Here is a 14,563-nt window from a genome sequence, read left to right on the forward strand (position 1 = left end):
CTCCAGGGGGCACCAGCGGTATTTGGATTTAGCCATAAATACAGAGGGCGTAAAATAAGATTTGTCCACCTGCACATTTTTCCCACTGAAGGGTAGAGAATTTAATATGAGGGAGTTCCTCTTCCAAATGAATTTGGCAAGCAATGAATGTAGCCTATCCCAATATACTGATGGTGGTGAAAGAAGGATCATGGAACTATAAAAGTTGATTCTTGGCAGTATGTTCATCTTAATTATCGAGTCTTGAGCCTGGAATGAGTTTGGGATTTGCTCCCATCTTTCCACATCAGACTCTCTGCTTCTTAAGATGGTAATTGAAATTGTTTTTGACTATTGATTAGAAAGAAGTGATAGATTTCTATTTCCAGTTTGCGGAAATGCTGGACTCTGAGAATGTTTCGAGGCAGCTGTGAATTACACATTGCCTAGTTCAGGGGTAATAGAGCATATTTTGTCCAGTTTTTATACCCAGATATAAAGCTGTAGTTATTAAAAACGCTGATAAGGTTAAGTAATGACTGAGGTGCATTGCCAACATAGAGCAGTTTATCATCTGCATACAGAGATACAGAATGTGGTGGTCTGTGCCAAGTACAGTAATAGGATCATAATGTTGGGACTGTCGGACCACTTGCACACAAGCGGTTCTAGGGATAAAGCAAATACCAAAGGACTCTGACAACCTTGGCAACAAGATCTGCCTTTGTTGAAGTGGGATGAGCATATTTTGCCAGTTGATACCATGGCAGTGGGATTGGTTTAAAGGACTTGGATCATGCATATGAATTGTTCACCCATTCCCATACGTCGTAGGACGAACCATAACAATACCTATCATAGGAGCTTTTTCTGTGTCTAATGAAAATATACGTAGGTGATGGAGAGTCAGTATTTATAGACCCATAAAAATTATAAAGCAAGTGAAATTATAGCAGTGTTCACGTCTCTATTGAAGGAGCCCCTATTACTGAAATAATGAATAATGTCTAGAAGTAGTTGACCTAAAAAGATACAAATAACTGTGATTTCCTGGTATTCATTGTTTGGCTAGTTTTTTTTTGTTCAAATCAGAGTAATAGGGAGTAACAAGTGCCTCTAGTGTTGCAGGAATGAGCATCAGGGTGATGCTGTGGCAGTTGCAAGTCACGGAGAAAGGAGATACATTTATCATTATCATGTGGGATCTCAGATCTATATAAAGTCCCGGAATGTTGAATTTATTAATACTGGGTCAGAGTGTATGATGCCGTCCATTGATTTATTTGAAGTTATATTTTCAAAGTTTTGGTTGGCACATAGTCTAATAGAATAGGCTAATAGAAGGCTTGGCGAGACCCATGAAAATAATAGAAGTGTTTTAGGAAACTGAGATTCTGCCCAGTGTCTATGTGAATAATTAAGTTATTTTCTGATAGTCTACTGATCAAAAATAGCTTGTGGAGATGTCAGAGTGCATTTTTGTTTCTAGTGGTGATAATTTAAATTCCAAATCAGTAATTTTGCATTGTTTAAATTAGATTAATATGAGGTAGAGTATGAGATAATAAAACATTTGACTGCATCCCACAGTATTCGAGGACACTGAACAGTCATTGCTTATATCAATGAATTCAGATAATTGCTCCTCCATCTGAGACATGAGCTGATGATTTCACCAAGAGAGGCTTTGCATAAAATACCCTTGTGGTCAGATAAAGCAGTGGGTAATATTTCCAACATTTTGAATGTTATCAAACAGATCTTTAGAAGAAGAAATATATTTGATTATTGGGGTGTCTCAATTAATAAAAATAGAAATCTCTGGCTGTAGGATTAAGAGAGCCAGAGGTCAATAATTGCGATTTCATGAGCCTAGCACCATAGCGCCATAGTTGATAGTCATTGGTCTCTCACCTCTGTTGGTCCAGTTCTATTACGCACATGATCCCATACAGCATTAAAATCACCACCAATAATGAGTCTGAAATCATACAATTGTTGCAAAATACTCGTGAACGTTTTTTTATCCATAAATTAAAATTTATGGATAAAAAAACGTTCCCGTTTTAAACAAGATATTTTGTCACAAAAAGATGCTCGACTATGCATATAATTGACAGCTTTGGAAAGAAAACACTCTGACGTTTCCAAAACTGCAAAGATATTGTCTGTGAGTGCCACAGAACTAATGCTACAGGCGAAACCAAGATGAAATTTCATACAGGAAGTGCCCCAGATTTTGAATGCGCTGTGTTCCAATGTCTCCTTATATGGCTGTGTATGGGTCACGAATGAGCTTAGACTTTGTGTCATTTCCCCAAGGTGTCGACAGCATTGTGACGTATTTGTAGGCAAATCATTGGAAGATTGACCTTAAGAGAGTACATCTACCAGATGGCCGCTTGGTGTCCTCCGTTGCAATTATTGCGTAATCTCCAGCTGCGTGTATTTTCCGTTTGCTTCGAGGAGAAACACAGCTGCCACGAATGATTTATCATTGAATAGATATGTGAAAAACACCTTGAGGATTGATTCTAAACAACATTTGCCATGTTTCTGTCGATATTATGGAGTTAATTTGGTAAAAAGTTCAGCGTTGTAGAGACAGCATTTTCAGATTTTCTTCTTAGCCAAACGTGATGAACAAAACGGAGCGATTTCTCCTACACAAGTAATCTTTTTGGAAAAAATTAACATTTGCTATCTAACTGAGTCTCCTCATTGAAAACATCCAAAGTTCTTCAAAGGTAAATGATTTTATTTGAATGCTTTTCTTGTTTTTGTGAAAATGTTGCCTGCTGAATGCTAGGCTTAATGCTATGCTAGCTATCAATACTCTTACACAAATGCTTGTGTAGCTATGGTTGAAAAGCATATTTTGAAAATCTGAGATGACAGTGTTGTTAACAAAAGGCTAAGCTTGTGAGTGAATATATTTCTTTCATTTCATTTGCGATTTTCATGAATAGTTAACGTTGCGTTATGGTAATGAGCTTGAGGCTATAATTACGCTCCCGGATACGGGATTGCTCGACGCAAGAAGTTAATGAGCCGTGAAAGTTTTTCTCAAATGTGTTTGGTGCACAGACTGACACCAGAGCAATCGTATGCATATTGATTGTAGTTTTGATAGAAGTTATTATACCCTCAGAGCCATTATCTAAGTTAATGAATTGTAAATTTCACTTTGCTAATATCATTGCCCCTCTTTTTTGTTGTACGAGGATATCACTTTATATTGCTTGTTGCCGAGTCAATTCACATATTTTTGTAAAATTTTTCCTTCTTAAAACTTCTTGGCGCACCCATCCCAGTAGTGGGATCATTTTCATCAACACCCGCTGAATTGCAGCGCGCCAAATTCAAATTAAATTACTAAACATATTTAATTTTCATGAAATCACAAGTGCAATATAGCAAAATACAGTTTAGCTTGTTGTTAATCCACCTGGCATGTGTCTGATTTCAACACAGCTTTTCAGCGAGAGCATAACAAGCGTTTATGTAAGAACATCTCTCTCAGTAGACAAAATATTACAAACACCTAGCAGCCAAGTAGATTGGTCACAAAAGTCAGAAAAGCAATAGATTAAATCGCTTACCTTTGATGATCTTCTGATGTTTTCACTCACGAGACTCCCAGTTACACATTAAATGCTCCTTTTGTTCCATAAAGACTTTTTTTATATCCAAAATACCTCCATTTGTTTGGCGCCCTTATGTTCAGAAATCCACAGGCTCGAGCGGTCACGACATCGCAGAAGAAAAATTCCAAATAGTATCCGTAATGTCCACAGAAACATGTCAAACGTTTTTTATAATCAATCCTCAGGTTCTTTTTAAAATATATAATCGATAATATATCAACCGGGACTGTCGCTTTTTCAATAGGAGAGGGAGAGACAATGGCTGCCCTACTCTGTTGCGCAAGCAAAACTCATGCGAACACCCAGCTAACTGATAACTGACGCGATGTTATCTTTCTCGCTCATTTTTCAAAATAAAAGCCTGAAACTATGTCTAAAGACTGTTGACACCTTCAGGAAGCGATAGGAAAAAGAAATCTGGTTGATATCCCTTTAAATGGAGCGAAGGCAGGCTATGGAACATAGAGCTTTCAAAATAGAAGCCACTTCCTGGTTTGATTTTCCTCAGGTTTTTGCCTGCAATATCAGTTCTGTTATACTCACAGACAATATTTTGACAGTTTTGGAAATTTTAGAGTGTTTTCTATCCTAATCTGACAATTATATGCATATTCTAGGTTCTGGGCCTGAGAAATAGGAAGTTTCAAGTGGATACATTTTTTTGCCAAAAACAAAAATCCTGCCCCCTACACTCAACAGGTCAATCTAAGCTGCTAGCCCACTTGCGAGGCATATTTAAACAATCTACATTCCAAGACAAAGGTGTGATGTGATTCATAAAATATATTTAAAGACACATCAGCAATGGAATTAAATAAGGTCCTGTCCCTTCCCCGAGTCCCCACACAAACCCTGAAGTAGACACAGTGACAAGCCATTCCACCTACAAGTACCCACAAAAAAAAACAACCCATTACCAACCCTCTGAAAAAAAGATGGCAGAGAAAAAATCCCTACTCGACCACTCCCACCCCAAAAAAAGTATGTCCGTGATCATTGTGAGATCACATGGTGTAAGAATGAATGCAATCCATTGATTATTGAACGTTATCGATGGACACAGCTTTGTAGAACCAAGTCTGCCTCTGCTCATCTCTCAAACTCAAGAAGAATCATTTCGGGGGCTGCTGCAGTTTGCAAATGATACCTAGGCTATTGGGCAAATCTCCTTCATGCCAGTCAAGCAATTTCATTCTGCCAAGTCATTCACAATCTAGTCTAGTTGCGGCAGCAACTAGACCTAATTTAAAAGGTGTCAATAAATGATCTTATTTGTATGCCTAGCAATCCCAAATGTACATTGTTAGAAGCACAGTTTTATAAGTTTCAGTCACAGATGACAGCTCCAATAAGACACCTATGGTGAATGAGAGGCTTGAAGAATCATGATTATTTTGTTTTTAGTTCATCGGTCGCCTGTAGGGGGTCCTGCGTGCTCTGGGTATTAAAGTCAATTTGTGGTCTTTCTGGACTCTGCATTGGCCATACAGCATTTACTGCGATGCGGCCTCTGCAGAAGTCAGGGCATTCATACTTCTTGTGCTTTGCGGAGCAGAGCTGTTGTGAAGGAACTTGTCAAGGAAGTGAGTTTGTGTTTATACAGATCTTACCAACCCCACCTACCGTCAACCAATCATGTCAATGCAGAGCTATACGGAGCCCTCCTCATTGTTAAATTTTTTTGGGGGGGGGCAAGGCGATGCGGTAAATGCTCTGCATGGTCTATCCGGTTTCTGCATTGGCCGATAAAACATAAATCGTCCTTTACTGACTCAAATGAACAAAATCAGTTGAAAGATTCAGTCGGAAAGATCAGAGTCAGAGAAAAAAGGGCCGACCTTCCCATTACTATTCGTTAACCCACCAATCCACTTTGCAGGCAGACCAACAACCCATTTGCGTTGGTGATGCGGAGGCTGGAGGAGTCTCCTCTATGTCGTCGTCTTCCCTTCTCCTCCTTTCTGCTCCTTCCTTTCCAGAGGATCACACGCATCAAGATCCTTGTACAGGTCAGTGGCTGCATCTCTGCAACCCAGAATCATCATAATGTAATAATAATTAGAATCAATTAGATAGTTGTAATTCCATCACATGCATCAACATCCGGTGTCCGATTTCACCAAAGCATCTTAAGGCTAATGATAATCGTTAAATCTCCAAAACCCATTGTTGCTGAAGTTACACTTGAAAATGCTCGTTATTTAACAACTGCCTCAGCCACTCATAGAACAGCTAAGTGCGTCAATTGCCCTTGTATATGTTACATCCCTTTATACACAGGCAACCGCTAAACATAGAATCAAGATATTTATCTGTCTCTCTGTGACCACCGATAACTTCTGAGTTGACTACAAATAAAAAGTTGCAAATGTCTTTGCAATTGTTACAAAAAAGCAAAGGATGAAACCCGAGATGACTGCAGTGTTGAATACTGTAGGCCTTTAGGCTACGTAGACCAATATATTACAATCATATTGAAATCAATTTCATGTTAATTTCATTGAGTTCTATTACTGTCTGCAATTTTACCTCAATATATTTCATGATATGTAATAACATGTGCTCAGTGATGTGCCAAATCTTGATTTAGTGCATTATATTACAGGCTAAGCATCGTCAATATTGTGGAATAATTTTAATGTTAGGGTAAGATTTCCATGGATAAAACTGTTCCGAGAGCAGCGCTGTCTTTCTTTCGATCCTATCAGTATCGACAAATGCCTCAACGATGCACTTAGAGAACGTTCTCTCTGCGTGGTGTTTTGGGAAATGCATGGTACATCTTCGGCCATTGTAAGAAAGATGCATCGGGCCCTGGTCAGTAACAGCGGCTGCCAACATCTCCAGGTCACAGGTCAAATTACATACCAATGCAAAAAAAATGTATGCACTCACTTTACTGTACGCCTGCATCCCAAATGGCACCCTTTTCTATACAGTGCACTTCTTTTGACCAGAGCCCTATTGGTCCTGGTCAAAAGTACTTCACTATATAGGGAATAGGGTGCAATTGGGACACAACCTAAGTCTGCTTTTCCACACAGAACATCCTGAAGAGGACTAAAGAGGGCACTAGGGAGGAGAACACTGCCTCTAGAGCCCTGACCTCAGTGTCTGAGGTAACACCTATTCCATCCACCCCAATTTGATACACTATATGACCAAAGGTATGTGGACACCTGCTCGTCGAACATCTCATTCCAAAATCATGGGCATTAATATGGAACTGGTCCCCCCTTTACTGCTATAACAGACTCCACTCTTCTGGGAAGGCTTTCCAACAGGTGTTGGAACATTGCTGCAGGGACTTCCATTCAGCCACAAGAGTGTTAGTGAGGGCGAGCACTGATGTGGGCGATTAGACCTGGCTCGCAGTCGGTGTTCCAATTTATCCCAAAGGTATTCGACGGGGTTGAGGTCAGGATTCTATGCAGGCCATTCAAGTTCTTCCACACCGATCTCGACACACCATTTCTGCATGGACCTCACTTTTTGCACAGTGGCATTGTAATGCTGAAATAGGAAAGGGCCTTCTCCAAACTGATGCCACAAAGTTAGAAGCACAGAATCATCTAGAATGTCATTGTGTGCTGTAGCGTTAAAATGTCCCTTTACTGGAACTAAGTGGCTTAGCCCAATCTATGAAAAACATTCACAGACCATTGTTCCTCTCCATCAAACTACAGTATACATTTGAAAGTATGCATTGGGGCAGGTAAGGTTCTCCTGGCATCCACCAAACTCAGATTGGTCTTTCGGACTGCCGGATGGTGAAGAGTGATTCATCACTCTAGAGAACGCGTTTCCACTGCTCCAGAGTACAATGGGGGTAAGCTTTACAACACTCCAGCCGAGACTTGGCATTGCGATCTTAGACTTGTGTGTGGCTGTTCGGCTATGGAGACCCATTTCACGAAGCTCCCAACAAACACTTATTGTGCTGACGTTGCTTCCAGAGGCCGTTTGGAACTCAGTAGTGAGTGTTGCAACCGAGGACAGACACGCTTCAGCACTCGGCAGTCCCTTTCTGTGAGCTTGTGTGGCCTACCACTTCGCTGCTGAGCTGTTGTTGCTCCTAGACTTCACAATAACAGCACTTATTTTATTATATTAAAAAAAACGTTATTTAACTAGGCAAGTCAGTTAAGAATAAATTCTTATTTACAATGACAGCCTAACAAAAGGCCTCTTGCGGGGACAGGGACTGGGATAAAAAAAATATTGGACAAAACACACATCACGACAAGAGACACCAAAACACCACAGAAAGAGAAACCTAAGACAATAACATAGCATGGCAGCAACACATGACAGCACAGCACGGTGGCAACACAACATGACAACAACATAGTACAAACATCATTGGGCACAGACAACAGCACAAAGGCAAGAAGGCAGAGACAACAATACATCACACGAAGCAGCCACAACTGTCAGTAAGAGTCTTTGAATGAAGAGATGACCGGGGCAGCTCTAACAGGGTAGACATTTTACGAACTGACTTGTTAGAAAGGTGGCATCCTATGACGTTGCCATGTTGAAAGTCACTGAGCTCTTGAGTAAGGCAATTCTACTGTCAATGTTTGTCTATTGTGTGCTTGATTTTATACACCTGTCAGCAATGGGTGTGACTGAAATAGCCGAATCCACTAAGTTGGGGTGTCCACATCCTTCTGTATATATAGTGTACCATTGAATTCTGGATTAAACTTGGAACATTGCTATCCTAGAGACTGGTTTTTACATCAGAAGTTAATGGTTATCTGTAGGAGCCAGATGGCTTTGGAATGTGCTGGGTGGACAGGGTGAAGTCACATGATTGCTATAGGGGATATGGGTGGAGAGATCTTTGGATTAGGCATCAACGGGGTTGAGGTCAGGTCCCCTTAAGGGAGAAACAATGGTTTATTACCCAATCACTTCGTCTTCCTGTCGAACCATAAAATATGTAAAGATTGGGGAGAAGGAGGAGTGCCTAAATTGGAGTATATATACACCTGTGGTGGTGGAAACATGTTTTGTTTAATGCAGCTGTATTGATCCCCTGGGAAGAATTAAACTTGGTTAAGCTTTCATAGTGTCAGTTGAATTATTTACTCTGATAATTAGAACCTAACAGTACGTATTGGTCACTGTAGACATGCAAGCAGTATAAAATATTACACATACACTACGAACAATGTGCCATTGAAAATAAGTAGGCCTGTTAAAAAGATTTGAAATCCATTAGGAAATGGACAGCAGTCTTTCTGTTGGATACTTATTCAAAATACTGGGCCAACAAAACCTTACCAAAATGTGCTCCACTACACCTCCACTCTTTGTTGTTATTCTCCCTCTTCCAGATCATCAAGGAGTCCAACACACAGGTGGGCCAGATGAAGCAGATGGAGGAACTCATACAAGTCAATAACACATTGGAGTTCAACACACTCAAGGTCTGTTTATATACATGTCATTACCACACTGGAGTTCATCAAATGAAAGGTATGTTCATAAACATGTCATTTTACCACATTGGCGTTCCATAAACTCAAGGTATCTTCATATATAGTACCAGTCAAAGGTTTGGACACACATTGTAGAATAATAGTGAAGACATTAAAACTCTGAAATAACACATATGGAATCATGTAGTAACCAAAAAAGTGTTAATGAGATTTTTCAAAGTAGCCACCCTCACTCTTGGCATTCTCTCAATCAGCTTCATGAGGTAGTCACCTGGAATGCATTTCAATTAACAGGTGTGCTTTGTTAAACGTACATTTGTGGAATTTATTTCCTTCTTAATGCGTTTGAGCCAATCAATTGTGTTGTGGTATACATAAGCAAACATAAGCAAACATGAATGACAGTCCATCATTACTTTAAGACATGAAGGTCAGTCAGTACTGAACATTTTAAGAACTTTGAAACTTTCTTCAAGTGCAGCAAAAACCATCAAGCGCAATGATGAAACTGGCTCTCGTGAGGACCGTCACAGGAAAAGAAGACCCAGAGTTACCTCTGCTGCAGAGGATGAGTTCATTAGAGTTACCAGCCTCAAAAATTGGCAAGTAACTGCACCTCAGATTGGACCTCAGAGTTCAAATAACAGACACATCTCAACAGATCAATAGAGAGTGATGGAGTGCTGCATCAGATGACCTGGCCTCCACAATCACCCGACCTCAACCCAATTGAGATGGTTTGGGAGAGTTGGACCGCAGAGTGAAGGGATAGCAGCCAACTAGTGCTCAGCTAATGTGGGAACTCCTTCAAGACTGTTGGAAAAGCATTCGAGGTGACTACCTCATGAACCTGGTTGAGAGAATGCAAAGCTGTCATCAAGGCAAACATGTGGCTAGTTTGAAGAATCTAAAATGTAAAATATATTTTGATTTGGGCGCCGACAGATATAGCTCCTAAGCAACCTAACCAACTTTGCAGTATTTTGTTTTTGTGTGTTATTTCTTACATTATTAGCCCAGAATTTTTTTGTGTTATTACATACAGCCGGTAACTAGCATTTACGACCAGGAATACGACCTTCCCGAATTGGATCTTTTGTTCGTACCTCCCAGGGCAATATAACTTATTCCAGAGGCTACTCCAAAACACCGCCGGCGGAGAAGAGGTATTCGCAGTGGACTTCTAGTCTGACTCAGGAAGCGTACACACCTTCCACCGCTTCAGAGTATATTACTTGCTAATGTTCAGTCTCTGGATAATAAAGTAGACGAGCTCAGGGCGAGGATCTCCTTCCAGAGAGATATCAGGGATTGTAACATACTCTGTTTCACGGAAACATGGCTCTCTCTCTCGGGATATACTGTCCCCATCGATTCAGCCAGCTGGGTTCTCAGTACATTGTGCAGATAGGAAAAAAGAACTCTCCGGGAAGAAGAAAGCTGGGAGTGTATGTTTCATGATTAACTACTCATGGTGAGATTGTCATAACATTTGGAAAATCAAGTCCTTTTGTTCACCCAACCTAGAATACCTCATGCAAATGCCGACCGTATGACATCCCAAGAGAATTCCCAAGAGAATTCTCTTCAGTTATAGTCACAGCCGTGTATATTCCTCAAGCCAGTACCACGATGGCCCTCAAAGAACTACGCTGGACTTCATGCAAACCACATATCCTGAAGCCATATTTATTGTAGTTGGGGATTTTAACAAAGCAATTTGAGGAAAACGCTACGAAGTTCTACCAACACATTAAATGCAGTACTCGTGCTGAAAAAACATTGGACCACTGCCACTCAACTTTTAGAAATGCCTACAAGGCTCTCCCCTGCCCTCCCTTCGGCAAATCTGATCACGACTCTATTTTGCTTTTCCCTTCCTATAGGCAGAAACTCAAACAGAAAGTACCCGTGCTAAGGTCTATTCAATGCTGGTCTGACCTACCGGAATCCATGCTTCAAGATTGTTTTGATAATGCGGACTGGGATATGTTCCAGGTAGACTCTGAGAATAACATCGACGAATACGGTGACTGAGTTGATCAGGAAGTGTATAGGAGATGTCGTACCCACTGTGACTATTAAAACCTACCCAAACCAGAAACCGTGGATAGATGGCAGCATTCTCGCAAAACTGAAAGCACAAACCACCTTATTTAACCATGGCAAGGTGACTGGGAATATTACCAAACACAGTGTAGTTATTCCCTTCGTAAGGCAATCAAACAGGCAAAACGTCAGTACAAAGGACAAAGTGGAGTCGCAATTCAACGGCTCACACACAAGACATATGTGGCAGGGTCTATAGACAATCACGGGCTAGAAAGGGAAAACCAGTCACGTAGCGGACACCGATGTCTTGCTCCCGGACAAGCCGAACACCTTCTGCAACCGCTTTGAGGATAACACAGTGCCACTGGCAAGGCCCGCAACCAAGGACTGTCGGCTCTCCTTCTCTGTGGCCGATGTTAGTAAGATATTTAAGCGTGTTAACCCTGGCAAGGCTGCCGGCCCAGACGGCATCCCTAGCCGCGTCCTCAGAGCATGTGCCGACCAGCAAGGTGGACTGTTTACAGACATATTCAATCTCTCCCTATCCCAGTCTGCTGTCCCCACTTGCTTCAAGATGTCCACCATTGTTCCTGTATCCAAGAAAGCAAAGGTAACTGAACTAAATGATTATCGCCACGTAGCACTTCTGTCATAATGAAGTGCTTTGAGAAGCTAGTTAAGGATCATATCATATCTCTACCTTACCTGACACCTAGACCCACTTCAAACCCGCTTACCGCCCCAGTAGATACACAGACGACGCAATCGTCATCGCAATGCTCACTGCCTTATCCCATCTGGACAAGAGGAATAGCTATGTAAGAATGCTGTTCATTGACTATAGCTCACCATTCAACCCCATAGTACCCTCCAAGCTCATCATTAAGCTCGGGGCCCTGGGTCTGAACCCCGCCCTGTGCAACTGGGTCCTGGACCTCCTGATGGCCGCTCCCAGGTGGTGAAAGTAAGAAACAACACCTGATTACCAACAATGATGAGAAAGCCTACAGGGAGGAGATGAGGGCCCTGGGAGAGTGGTGCCAGGAAAATAATCTCTTACTCAACGTCAACAAAACAAAGGAACTGATCGTGGACTTGAGGAACAGCAGAGGGAGCACGCCCCTATCCACATCGACGGGACCGCAGTGGAGAAGGTGGAAAGCTTCAAGTTCCTCGGGGTACACATCACTGACAAAATTAAATGGTCCACCCACAAAGACAGCGCCTCTTCAACCTCAGGAGGCTAAAGAAATGTGGCTTGGCCCCTAAAACCTTCACAGATGTACAATTGAGAGCATCCTGTTGGGCTGTATCACCACCTGGTACGGCAACTGCACCGCCCGCAACCGCAGAGCTCTCCAGAGGGTGGTGCGGTCTGTGCAACACATCACTGGGGGCAAACTGCCTGCCCTCCAGGACACCTACAGCACCCGATGTCACAGAAAGGCCAAAAAGATCCTCAAGGACATCAAACACCCGAGCCCCTGCCTGTTCACCCCGCTATCATCCAGAAGGCGAGGTCAGTACAGGTGCATCAAAGCTGGGACCGAGAGACTGAAAAACAGCTTTGAGCTCAAGGCCATTAGACTGTTAAATAGCCATTACTAGCCGGCTTCCTCCCGGTTTTTCAACCCTGCACCATAGAGACCGCTGCTCTATATACATAGACTTGGAATCACTGGAACGCTAGTCACTTTAACTTCTTGGATATAGGGGGCGCTCTTTTAATTTATGGATAAAAAAACGTGCCCGTTTTAAGCGCAATATTTTGTCACGAAAAGATGCTCGACTATGCATATAATTGGCAGCTTTGGAAAGAAAACACTCTAAGGTTTCCAAAACTGCAAAGATATTATCTGTGAGTGCCACAGAACTCATGCTACAGGCGAAACCAAGATGATACTTTAACCAGGAAATGGGCAGAATTTTCGAAGTTCTGTTTTCTATTGTCTCCTTATATGGCTGTGAATGCGCCGGGAATGAGCCTGCCCTTCCTATCGTTTCTCCAAGGTGTCTGCAGCATTGTGACGTATTTGTAGGCATATCATTGGAAGATTGGCCATAAGAGACTACATTTATCACGGGTCCGCCCAGTGTCCTTTGTGTAAATTGGTGCGTAATCTTCAGCCACAGGCATTTTCTCCTGGGATTCAGAGGGGAAAGCACACTTCCACGAATGATATATCATCGAAGAGATATGTGAAAAACACCTTGAGGATTGGTCCTAAACAACGTTTGCCATGTTTCAGTCGATATTATGGAGTTAATTTGGAAAAAAGTTCGACGTTTTGAAGACTGAATTTTCGTTTTTTTTTTGGTAGCCAAACGTGACTCACGCACCAAACGGAGCAATTTCTCCTAAACAAATCATCTTTCAGGAAAAACGGAGCATTTGCTATCTAACTGAGAGTCTCCTCATTGAAAACATCTGAAGTTCTTCAAAGGTAATGATCTTATTTGAATGATTTTCTGGTTTTTGTAAAAATGTTGCCATATTTTGAAAATCTGAGATGACAGTGTTGTTAACAAAAGGCTAAGCTTGAGAGCTAGCATGTTAATTTCATTTCATTTGCGATTTTCATGAATAGTTAACGTTGCGTTATGGTAATGAGCTTGAGGCTGTATTCACGATCCCGGATCCGGGATGGCTCGACGCAACAGGTTAATAATGTTTACATACATTTCTCATCTCATATGTAGTCCATTCTATTGTATTTTAGTCAATGCCACTCCGACATTGCTCAATCTAATGTTTATATAGTTCTTAATTCCATTATTTTACATTTAGATACGTGTATATTGTTGTGAATTCTTAGATACTACTGCATTTCGCCATACCTTTAATAACATCTGCTAAATATGTTTATGTGACCAATACAATTTGATTTGATTTTGATTGGACTTTTTTGGTTACTACATGATTCCATATGTGTAATTTCATAGTTTTGATGTCTTCACTTTTTTTCTACAAAGTAGAAAACAGTAAAAATAAAGAAAACTCCTTCAATGAGAAGGTGTGTCCAAACTTTGAAAGTTCCACAAATTCAAGGTATGTTTATACTTTATACTTTGACAGATTTCACAACACACTGTGTGGCGTCAGGCCCCTACTCCAACACTACCACATATCTACAGTACTAAATGAATAGTGTGTATGTTATCGTGTGTGTGTAAGTATGTATGTGTCTGTCTTTGCCAATGTTTGTGTTGCTTCACAGTCCCCGCTGTTCCACAAGGTGTTTTTTATCTGTTCTTTAAATCTAATTTTACTGCTTGCGTCAGTTACTTGATGCGGAATAGAGTTCTATGTAGCCATGTAGTCAGATATATGTTGTACTGTGTGCCTCCCATAGTCTGTTCTAGACTTGGGGACTGTGAAGAAACCTCTTGTGGTATGTCTTGTGGGGCTTGCATGGGTGGCCGAGCTGTGTGCCA

The 14,563-nt window shown here is 41.3% G+C and overlaps 1 protein-coding gene across 3 annotated transcripts in view; it reads left to right on the forward strand.

Moving 5' to 3' along the window:
- Positions 1-14,563, forward strand: part of LOC112228976 (rho guanine nucleotide exchange factor 15) — a 34,985-nt gene that overhangs the window by 6,959 nt on the left and 13,463 nt on the right. For all 3 annotated transcript variants that reach the window (XM_024394800.2, XM_024394799.2, XM_042309219.1), the window contains exons 10-12: positions 5,506-5,635; positions 6,671-6,745; positions 8,972-9,064. In XM_024394800.2, coding sequence (XP_024250568.1) covers positions 5,506-5,635; positions 6,671-6,745; positions 8,972-9,064 — 298 coding nt within the window. The remainder of the gene's footprint in view (positions 1-5,505; positions 5,636-6,670; positions 6,746-8,971; positions 9,065-14,563) is intronic.

This window comes from Oncorhynchus tshawytscha, linkage group LG30, assembly GCF_018296145.1.
Source record: "Oncorhynchus tshawytscha isolate Ot180627B linkage group LG30, Otsh_v2.0, whole genome shotgun sequence".
Taxonomy (NCBI): Eukaryota; Metazoa; Chordata; class Actinopteri; order Salmoniformes; family Salmonidae; genus Oncorhynchus; species Oncorhynchus tshawytscha.